General features: G+C 41.6%; 1 protein-coding gene across 1 annotated transcript; it reads left to right on the top strand.

The window, feature by feature from the left end:
- Positions 1-617: 617 nt before the first annotated feature.
- On the top strand, positions 618-11,829 carry tectb (tectorin beta). The gene is made up of 9 exons (XM_031798818.1): positions 618-684; positions 797-987; positions 1,140-1,291; positions 1,400-1,472; positions 1,765-1,868; positions 6,686-6,769; positions 6,944-7,106; positions 11,081-11,159; positions 11,683-11,829. Exons 1-9 carry the CDS (start codon positions 618-620, stop codon positions 11,754-11,756), a joined length of 987 nt encoding a protein of 328 aa, XP_031654678.1. The 3' UTR covers positions 11,757-11,829.

The raw sequence follows: 11,829 nt of genomic DNA, 5'->3' as shown, positions 1-11,829 counted from the left end.
TAGCCAGACTAGAACTAGCCGCCTACCCTTCATGAATCTTCTATGGTAAGGTTAAAGAGATGGTTCACTTAGGTTTAACCTTATTTAGGCCTTACCTAACGTGTTGTCATTTCATTCCATTTTTAAGTCTCTTAAATAGTTTTTTATTTTATTTTAAACATCCGACATCTCCCTGAGAGCATTTTTAGACCATGTAGAAATCCGAACGGGAACGGACGTTATCAGCTCATGCCAATTAATACTAGAACTATGTACTGGTCATGTCTGTCTGTGACTGTGCAGCGGTTGTGAAGGAGTGGCTGGTTATTAAACCATGATTAAACAAAACAATGGCTTGGGATCTGACTCCCCTGGCTGCTATTGTGATCCCCCCCTCCGCTCAGAGACCAACGATGCTTCATCCCTCCACTGCAGTCCCGAACTTAATTTCACCCTAAAATCTTCTTATTTTTCTTTCCTTTTTGTTTGTACACTGAAATTCAGCTTGTGCATGCATGTGTACAAGCTCAAATAAACCTTATTATATATGGTGAGAATATACGATTTTAAATTCTTATTGACGTTATCATATCAATGTGTTACAATTTATCTCTGATATTTATTTTCAGCCTTTGACAATGGCTGCTGTAAGCGCTCTACTACTTCTACTGCCGGTAGCATGGACTTGTGCCCCCCAGAAAGCAGGTGAGTATTTTTTCCCTTAAAGAGAGTGGAATCGCTATCCATATGACACTATGGAACAGGTTCTATCAGCATCCTCTAAGATCGTCTTTTCTCTGTGCTTGTTGTTTATCAGACTATGTGATGGTGTCATGTTTCCCCAATGCCATCATTGCTAACGTCCCGGAGTGTCCCTACGGCTGGGAGATCGGCCAGCTGTCCCTAGGGGGGCTGTGTTACAGCGGTGTCAACAGCCCAGGGTACTTTCGCTTCACCATCCCTGACCTGACGCCCAAAAACAACTCGTACTGTGGCACTCACGCCGAGGTGAGAAAGTACTTTTAATGGAGGGGGTAAGCTTGCCTGAGACATGAAGAGTTGCAGGTCTGAGCAAGGTATTCCAGCTAAATGCAAAGCGATAGGCCTAAAGAATCAACAACCCATCCTCATTCTTTGGCGTGTCTGCTATTTTTTCCCAGTATATTGGTGGTAAAGACCCCAAGTATGTCTTCTACAACTCCATTGTGTCCAATGACACTTCACTAACAGTCAGAAACCAGCCGGTCAACTACACGTTCAGCTGCACGTACCGGGCCGCCTACTTGGTCAACAACGCCGTCTTCAGCCAAAGGTAAGCACCGATCCTGGCATTTAGGTCACCGCCGGTACCTTCTGGAAAGCGTTTGCATTCTAACCCAATGACTTTCAGCGTTTTTACTAAACCCTTTGCTTCTTCCAGAGTGGCTACAGTTTTTGTCAACAACGGGAGTTTAGGCACTTTTAGTTCACAGTTGTCTATGAACGTGTTCACGGTGAGTACCTCAGGTTTAGGTTCTCATCAACTTCCCGGACACAGATTAAGCCTAGTCTTGGACATTAAATGGAGATGATCCATAAAGTGTTGCTTTTTAGTCCAGGAATAGGCTTAGTCTGGCCCCGCGAAACAGGTTCTTAGCTGCCGAGTGTCAAACGTAATGCTAACATTAGTTTTGTAATATTATGGAGATAATCATTTGTCCATTACTTGTAAGGATCACTCAAGTCGTAAAAGTCATCTTAATGTGAACATAAATATAACTGACTGACCTGTGTTCATGTCTTTAGAATTCCAAGTTCCTGTATGCCAAAGACGCCCCCTATGTGATTGACACATCAGAGATTGGCTCTGAAGTGTTCATTGGGATGGAAGCCAAAGGACTCAGCAACAGGTACTCAAAATATACAGTATATACAGTTGAAGTCGGAAGTTTACATAAACTTAGGTTGGAGTCATTAAAACTCGCTTTTCAACAACTCCACACATTTCTTGTTAACAAACTATAGTTTTGGCAAGTCGGTTAGGACATCTACTTTGCGCATGACACAGGTAATTAAAAAAATAATGTTTACAGACAGATTATTTCACTTATAATTCACTGTATCACAATTCCAGTGGGTCAGAAGTTTACATACACTAAGTTGACTGTGCCTTTAAACAGCTTGGAATATTCCAGAAAATGATGGCATGGCTTTAGAAGCTTCTGATATGCTAATTGCCATAATTTGAGTCATTTGGAGGTGTACCTTTGGATGTATTTCAAGGCCTACCTTGAAACTCAGTGCCTCTTTGCTTGACATTATGGGAAAATCAGAAGAAATCAGCCAAGACCTCAGAAAAAAAATTGTTTACCTCCACAAGTCTGGTTCATACCTGAATGTACCACGTTCATCTGTACAAACAATAGCACTCAAGTATTAACACCATGGGACCACGCAGCCGTCATACCGCTCAGGAAGGAGACACGTTCTGTCTCCTAGAGATGAACATACTTTGGTGCGAAAACAGCAAAGGACCTTGTGAAGATGCTGGAGGAAACAGGTACAGAAGTATCTATATTCACAGTAAAACGAGTCCTATATCGACATAACCTGAAAATAAAGTGATCCTAACTCATTTTCACTTGGATTAAATGTCAGGAATTGTGAAAAACTGAGTTTAAATGTATTTTGCTGAGTTGTATATAAACTTCCGACTTCAACTGTATGTATATATATTTAGCAAATGTTTATTTATACTGAACAAAAATATGAAAGCATTATGCAACAATTTACAGTTCATATAAGGAGTCAATTTAAATCAATTCATTAGGCCCTAATCTATGGATTTCAAATGACTGGGCAGCCATGGGGGGCCTGGGAAGGAATAGGCCCACCCACTGCGCGAGCCAGGCCCAGCCAATCAGATTGAGTTTTTCCGCACAGAAGGGCTTTATTACAGAGAGAAATACTCCTCAGTTCCATTACCTGTCTGGGGTGGCTGGTCTCAGATGATCCCACAGGTGAAGAAGCCAGATACAGAGGTCCTGAGCTGGAGTGGTTACATGTGGTGTGCAGTTGTGAGGCCGGTTGGAGGTACTGCCAAATTCTCTACAACAATGTTGGAGGCGACTTATGGTATAGAAATTAACATGAAATTCTCTGGCAACAGCTCTAGTGGACAAAACAGTACATTTTAGAGTGGCCTTTTATTGTCCCCAGCACAAGGTGCACCTCTGTACTGATCATGCTGTTTCATCAGCTTCTTGATATGCCACAACTGTCAGGTGGATGGATTATCTTGGATTTGTGCACAAAATTGGAGAGAAATAAGCTTTTTTTGCATATGGAAAAATTCTGGGATCTTTTACTTCAGCTCATGGGACCAACACTATGCATGTTGCGTTTATATATTTGTTCAGTATAGATATTCCTTGCCCTGCATAAAGCAAATACACTTGACCAAATACAACAATATGTGAAAGTGGGGGGGAAATACAGTTGAAGTCGGAGGTTTACATACACCTTAGCCAAATACATTTAAACTCAGTTTTTCACAATTCCTGACATTTAATCCTAGTACCAAATTCCCTGTCTTAGGTCAGTTAGGATCACCACTTTATTTTAAGAATGTGAAATGTCAGAATAATTAGTAGAGAGAATGATTTATTTCAGATTATTATTTCCTTTATCACATTCCCAGTGGGTCAGAAGTTTACATACACTCAATTAGTATTTGGTGGCATTGCCTTTAAATTGTTAACTTGGGTCAAACGTTTCGGGGAGCCTTCCACAAGCTTCCCACAATAAGTTGGGTGAATTTTGGCCCATTCCTCCTGACAGAGCTGGTGTAACTGAGTCAGGTTTGTAGGCCTCCTTGCTCGCACACGCTTTTTCAGTTCTGCCCACAAATGTTCTATAAGATTGAGGTCAGGGCTTTGTGATGGCCACTCCAATACCTTGACTTTGTTGTCCTTAAGCCATTTTGCCACAACTTTGGAAGTATGCTTGGGGTCATTGTCCATTTGGAAGACCCATGATGCCATCTATTTTGTGAAGTGCACCAGTCCCTCCTGCAGCAAAGCACCCCCACAACATGATACTGCCACCCCCGTGCTTCACGGTTGGGATGGTATTCTTCGGCTTGCAAGCCTCCCCCTTTTTCCTCCAAACATAACGATGGTCATAATAGCCAAACAGTTCTATTTTTGTTTCATCAGACGAGAGGACATTTTTTCCAAAAAGTACGATCTTTGTCCCCATGTGCAGTTGCACCCCGTAGTCTGGCTTTTTTATGGCAGTTTTGGAGCAATGGTTTCTTCCTTGCATTGCGGCCTTTCAGGTTATGTCGATATAGGACTCATTTTACTGTGGATAAAGATACTTTTGTACCTGTTTCCACCAGCATCTTCACAAGGTCCTTTGCTGTTGTTCTGGGATTGATTTGCACTTTTCCCACCGAAGTACTTTCATCTCTAGGTGACAGAGCTCGTCTCCTTCCTGCAGTTTAAAGGCACAGTCAACTTAGTGTTTGTAAACTTCTGACCCACTGGAATTGTGATACAGTGAATTATAAATTAAATAATCTGTCTGTAAACAATTTTTTGAAAAATAGATGTCCTAACCGACCTGCCAAAACTATAGTTTGTTAACAAGACATTTGTGAAGTGGTTATAAAACGAGTTTTAATGACTCCAACGTAAGTGTATGTAAGCTTCTGACTTCAACTGTAGGTGTTGGAGACAAACAGTGCCTTTAGAAAGTTTTTACACCCCTTAACTGATTCCACATTTTGTTGTGTTACAGCGAGAATGCAAAATTGATTACATTTATCCATTTTCTCTCACCCATTTACACACACTTACAAACAATTCCCCATAATGACAACATTAAAATATGTTTTTAGAAAGGTTGGCAAATGTATTGAAAATTAAATACAGAAATATAGTATACACTATTCCCTGTTCGACCACGGGACTTTCACCTTTCGAGTGCTCCATAGGGTATGAGCCTTCGCTCTTCCCAGAACAAGAGCAAGAAGTCAACATACCCTTGGCCCAGATGTTCATCCGCCACTGTCGGCATACCTGGAGAAGAGCCTGGGTGGCGCTTCTCAAGACCAACTCCAGGTATCGTCGACAAGCGGTCCGCTGCCGGACTCCAGCCCCTCACTATCGCATTGGGCAGAGGGTATGGCTATCCACACGGGACCTGCCCCTTCGGGTGGAATCCCGCAAACTTTCCCCCTGTTTCATTGGCCCTTTCCTCATCTCTAGAGTCCATCGTTCCACTGCTGTCACACCCTGATCTGTGTGTCACACCTATCCTTGTGCTTCTCTCTACCCCCTCCAGGTGTCACCCATCTTCCCCATTGTCCCCTGGGTTTTTATACTTGTGTATTCTGTCTGTGCCAGTTGGTCTTGTTTTGTCAACCAGTGTGTTACTCCATGCTCCTGCTTTTTCCTTTTCTCTGTTTTTTGCTAGTCCTCCTGGTATTGACCCAAGCCTGCCTTGACTCTGAACCCACCTGCCTGACCATAATGCCTGCCCTAGAGCCTTCCTGTCACTATGTACCTCCTAGACTCTGACCTTGTTATGATCTTTTGCCTGTCCACGACCATTATCTTGCCTGCCCCTTGGTTACTAATAAATATCAGAGACTCGAACCATCTGCCTCCTGTGTCTGCATCTGGGTCTCGCCCTGTGCCCTTATAGTATTGTATTTTCCACAAACAACACTTTCTATTCAGGACAAAAAAGTAAATTTCTTGGACACATTTTTTTGCAGTATTACTTTAGTGGCTTGTTGCAAACAGGATGCTTGTTAATGAATATTTTTTATTCTGTACAGGCTTCCTCCTTTATACTCCGTCAATTACGTTAGTATTGTGGAGTAACTACAATGTAGTTGTTTTATCCTATCACACTCAGTAAACTCTGTAACCACTGGTGTCAAGGATTCCCCCGGTACTGCTGCTCATTCCGTGCACCAGCTCCGGAGGTCTACGTCACCGGCCTCTAGGCATCGCTGAACTTGTTTCTTTATGCACACCTGCTTCCCATTCCCCCTGATTAGTAGTTGTATACGTGCCCTCTGTTCACCATTGTTTTGTTGGTTATTGTTACCACGTCCGTTGGTCCTGTGCTGTTGTATCGGCTTCCAAGCTGCATGTGTTGTGTACTCGTTATTCCAGGTCTCGTCCCGTGTATTTGCGGTTTAACCTCGCTCTTTTGTTTGGGTTACATACCTGTTTTGTATACGTGTTTGTTTTGGGCTTTGTCCCCGTGGCTTTCATGGCATGTTGTATTTTGGGTGGAGTATTAAAACCCCCTATTACGTATGTCTCCATTCCTTTATACAACGTGACAATTGGCCTCATGGTGAAAGCGGTTTCCTTCATCTCCGCTTTTCACATTTAATTGATCTGTAAAACGTTCTAAACAATATTCCACGTTGAAATTATGGGGTATTGTGTGTAGGCCAATGATGTAATCCATTTTAAATTCAGTCTGTAACACAACAAAATGTGGAAAAAGTCAAGAGGTGTGAATAACTTCTGAAAGCACTGTATTTGTATCATGCAACATCCATTCACCCTTAAAGAGATCACTTCTCTGGATAGAAATGAAGAAATAGAAGCGGATGATAATTCAAAACACAAATCAGGGGGAGGTGCCCCCGAATCCCCCTATCTTGAATATAATTGTCCAACATTCTTTCCTCCCCCAGATTCAAAGTGGTGATAAGCAACTGCTGGGCGACACCCACTCCTTACTCAATAGACAAGAAGAGGTGGAATCTCATCATCAACAGGTATTTCAGTGGTAACCAACCTAATTTGCACTGCTTGCCGATCAAAACCCAACTTTGTGGAATAAACAAATTCATACTGAATTGCATTGAACTTTCGTACAGGTGATACAGCTGTTCCTATATTTTTCAAACATTTGATCAAACATTCAATCAATTGAGGTCTCTGATTCACAGCTGCTCGTATGACAAAACTGTGACCATTTTCGAGAATGCCAAAGACAGCCGCTCCATGTTCAAGTTCAACTCCTTCCGCTTCCAGCGCCAGGAGAAGGTGTCCACTGTTTGGCTTCACTGCGAGGTTGGGGTTTGTGACGGGGAAAAACTATCATGTCAGCCAGTAAGTATGATATTTTACCATCCTACATATGTAACATGGGACATTTGTGATAAATAAGCAAAACTAACGGAGTCATTACATTTGCGTAGTCGCCAGGAAGTCGATACTGGATAAGGTTCTTTCCATAAACTAGGGTACCAGTGAGCATTTCTTGTTGTGGACAACTGCTTAGAACTGTTACAAAGTCAATAATAATTAGCTAAACAAATTCATTTGAATACATTAAGATATAAAGGGGGAACATGGATACATTCATTTTAATTCATGAGTTAAATCAAAACCTTTCTCATGCTTGGCGTCTTCACGGATTTGGCAAATATGTGACAAAACATTAACTTTCTTTCCTTGCATTTATGATACTGTTTGTTGTTATATCATATACTAATAATTTAAGAATTGAATTACACATTGAACTTGATACTGTAACATTCCTGGATATTGCTGTTGGACTCGGTTTTCATGGGCACACATATTCAAAATAATTATGCGATTTCAAAATGGAATGCTTTTAACAGAACGAGTAACTTTAACATGACTAATAAAAAAATCTATACTGTCATTAAGGGGGTTCTGCAATAATCACGCATAGTATTTGTCTAGCTGTTTAGTTGTGTAGGGACATTATTGCACAATACCAGTTGATTCAGGAAAGGATTTTATGAATGAGAGTCAAGTGATAAAGAGCTTGTGTGATACTGCACATGTTTTGAACAACAGCCAAAGTGAGGGAATTAATGTGGATCTCGAGGATTGACAGAACATTTGTGTCTATGTTAGGCGGTCAAGATTCCTGAGGTAAGATGTCTTATTTTTCAATTTTCTGCATATAAGTTACGCACGCGTCTTTGAGGGAACGCAACACCCTGCTACACTCAACTCCCCGTGGAGTGAAAGAGGTATGTGACTGCAGATGCGGGTAAGGATGACGAGGCAGAATATATTACCGTTTACAGGGAATTTATTTCCGTCACACGGTCATTTGGGGAAAATGGGCTGGACGGAAGCAAAGAAAGTTAGTTAAAGAGCCCCCTCTCCTACCTTACCTACCCACCCACAACTTACCTAACTAGCACTAACGGGTGCACTAACCAAAAACAGGGGATGGTCCACCCAGGTCTTACCTAGTGTGCAGGCCTCTTGCCTAAGCACTCCCGAGGTGCCTTGCCCTTCCCCCCCAGGAACAAATGAAACAGAATAATAAATAATAATAAAAATACTTGACAAAAATTCAGAAAGCCCAACAAAACACAGGACACACCAAGAAGCTCTCTCCTCCTAACAACGGAACACTGGCTTTTAAAACTGCAGAAGGAGTCGGTAATTGAAAACAGCTGTATCTTCTGACGAGAGGGTGTGGCAGAGCTCCAATCATCAATGGGGCGAACCAATCAGCTGCTTAGGACTTCAGGAAGTCATTTCCTGAAATACACACATAATAGGGTGACATAGGTGTGTCCAGCTTACACCGGTGCAAATCTGTATAGCAATGGAATGAAACATCCAAACAATGCCACAAGTGTTGTACTGTAGGTCCACCACACACCCAAAGGGTTGTGGGGTCATGTCCAGAAACAACCCTGAGCACCTACCCCTACCCCTAAACACTGAGAGGATTGGACAGGTGTAAGCAATACCACAAAAATTCCGCCAAGCCTATCAGAGTTAGATGGAGAGCTGACCATGTCACCACCCATCAAGCCCTCTCAGATCTCCACAAATGTCGAGACTCTGTGCAGTATTAATAATAATGTATTACATTTGTAAAGCGCCTTTCGTGATACTGTACATGAATAAACTAAAAGTGCATTAAAAAAAATAGTCTGAGATTGTCAGGAAGGGAGTTCCAAAGCCATGGTGCATGGGGAGAAAAGTCCACCCATAGTTTGGAGATGGTTCCTGGGTGCATGAAGCCATTTGGCGTGGCTTCACCCTCAACTATTGTGTTATTGACTGTACGCTTGTTTATTCCATGTGTAACTCTGTGTTGTTTGTGTCGCACTGCTTTGCTTTATCTTCGCCAGGTCGCAGATGTAAATGAGAACTTGTTCTCAACTAGCTTACCTGGTTAAATAAAGGTGAACAAAAAAAATACATATATTTAAAAAAGGGTGCATGGAGGTTCATAGGAGGAGAGTAGATCTGACCGGGACGCAGGTCCAATGCTATTTAGACAATTATTTGAGGGACAGGTTTCCAATGGAGGTCAACAAGGATAGGGGTGATGTTGGCAGACTTTTTGGTTTGTCAGAATCCTTGCAGCACTGTTTTTTGAATGAGCTGTAATGTATTAATTGAGTTTGCAGGTAGGCCCCCCCAAGTACTGCATTCCCATAATCAATTCTGGAGAAGACGAATGCATGGATAAGCTTTTCTGCATCAGAAGCGCTGAGAGAGGGTCTTAGGCGGGAGATGTACTTCAGGTGATGATTGTTTTACAGACGTGACTAACGTGGGCATTGAAGGAGAGTGCAGGGTCGAATTTAACGCCAAGGTTGGTGATGACTGAGGAGAGGGGAATGATGTGGCCATTGATAGCAGGGCAGATGAGTTGGTGATCTGTTGGGTGTGCCTACAATCATTGCCTCTGTCTTGCTGCTGATGAATTGGAGTTGTTCTGCAGCCAAGACTTAACCTCTTCCAGACAGTTGTACAGAGCAGATGTTGAGGGGCTAGGGGTAGCTCAGTCTCTCAGTCAGTCTGACACTGTCTAAAAATATGAACAGCTGTCAACTACTTGCATCCTCTGTCCTTGAGAATCTCAATTGCATGATTCATTGCATCCTCGCTCCTCGTCAGAGGCCCCTCTCCTCAACTTCTTATCTAATGGCTTTTGAGAAGGAGGCGAGGAGAGAGTATGTGAGGAATCAAGGAAATGCAATTGAGATTCTTCCCTCGTTCCCTCCATTCCTCACCTCCCTCTCAAAGTACATTGTGGGAGAGAACTAAAGGTTCCTCCCCTCGGGCTCCAATGCACTTTCAAGGACTTGCAAGGAGTATTGGAAAAAGACAGAGGAAGCAAGAATTTGATGGTTAGTTTTCAGATACAGACTCACTCACACTACACACACACAGACAGGCTTGTACAGCTAACCTTGTGGGGACACACAATTCAGTCCCATTCAAAATCCTATTTTCCCTAACCGCTAAACCTAACCCTAACCAGTACACTTACCCTAACCCAAAAGCTGGGTTAGACTCAGTGTAATTCTAACCCTAACACTAATTCTAACCTTAACCCCAAACCCCCGATAAATAGCATTTGACCTCATGGGTACTAACAAAGTCCCCAGTTGGTAAAATGTTTGTTAGTTTACTATTCTTGTGGGGTCTTCTGGTCCCCACAAGAATAGTTAAAACATGTCCAAACACAATATTGAAGAGTTTACTGATTTTAATGATTTCATTATTGGTTATTTTCAATGATTTTTCTGACAGAACCCATTGTATTACATTGTTATATTAACTAAAACATAAATGCTGTTGATCATATCCATTCTAAAGCAATGTTTAGCATGGCTGTAAATGATAGAGAAGTTGACTAAAGCACAAACAGACCTGGCTAATAGGCAAAGAAACATGTGGTGTCCATGTTTCATGTGACCTTTTGAATATTTTGTTGTTGCTAGGTGGAGTTATGGCATCATTGTGCTTATCTAGACTCTTATTCCTGTAACTACAAATGTGAAGCTGCAAGAAAATCATATTTAAATGTATATCCAACAATTTTGAAATGTTGACGCTGATGTTGGCCCCTTAATTTATAGAATGACCCATGAATGCAAACTGTCATTGCACCTAAAAACTGCTTAAGTGCAATGCTTTCTACTCACTGTCCTATTAAAATGCATACTTTTTACTTATCTGCATATTCCAATTTAGTGCATTCACAACACACATTTATCAGGAGTTGGTTGTATACAGCTCTGATCAGCAAAGAGGTCATTATTAAACACTATCTTCTAATATTTTTTAAGGGCCCGTGCACTGCCAGAAGCCTCCCTTCTGAAGCAGAGCCAAGTGGCGGTATCCTCACCACAGAGTTCCACCTTAAAGGTATGTCTTTTTCATCTTGATGTAACATTTCCTGACCAATCACTTGTGGTTCCCCTTTGCCTATGTAACAACTAAGGGGTGGTATAGTCAAAACATGCAATATAATGTAACATAGCATTAGAGGCTCCTTTTTGTCTTTGTTTCACCTTTTTATTTTTTTATAATTGAAAATCAGTTAATAAATGTATAATTTTTTTCAATGTTTTTAACACCAGCAAGGTGCCAAGGTCTTGCTTGTGCTGTATGGTGCAACGTTTGACTTCCATCATAATTTGCTGTCTGCCTTTCTACTATGTCTCACTGTTTCCCACAGCTAATGAATCTTCCAATAATGAACACATCACAGGTAATTATCTAAGAGCTGATCACATGGCATAATTACAATAAAAATCTATATGGCCTATTTTCAATCAGTTGACATGTACAATTGTAGTGTATTGGAAGTCCATTAATGATGTCCTCCAATTTGTGTTTCTCTTATCTATTTCCTGTTTCTACCCTGTCTCTTTCCTGTTTCTCCCAGGCACGTCTCTATGTATCCTGTGTATAGTCCTGGTAAACACACTGTTGGGTTGTGTGAATCTACCCAAAATGTAGAATATATAAATGCATTAGAACTACTACACTTTTGGAGAGGATATGAAACTATATAGACATGCTGGACACATAT

Source organism: Oncorhynchus kisutch, linkage group LG20 (assembly GCF_002021735.2).
Source record: "Oncorhynchus kisutch isolate 150728-3 linkage group LG20, Okis_V2, whole genome shotgun sequence".
In the NCBI taxonomy this organism is placed as follows: domain Eukaryota; kingdom Metazoa; phylum Chordata; class Actinopteri; order Salmoniformes; family Salmonidae; genus Oncorhynchus; species Oncorhynchus kisutch.
Note: the sequence above shows the minus strand (reverse complement) of the source record. Positions and strands in the feature narration are given on the sequence as shown.

Coding starts and splice junctions, on each gene's coding strand:
- tectb (XM_031798818.1), top strand. CDS start 618: ATGGCTGCTGTAAGCGCTCTACTACTTCTACTGCCGGTAGCATGGACT. Junction 1,473..1,764: donor TGTCTATGAACGTGTTCACG/GTGAGTACCTCA, acceptor TCATGTCTTTAG/AATTCCAAGTTCCTGTATGC. Junction 11,160..11,682: donor CACAGAGTTCCACCTTAAAG/GTATGTCTTTTT, acceptor TGTTTCTCCCAG/GCACGTCTCTATGTATCCTG.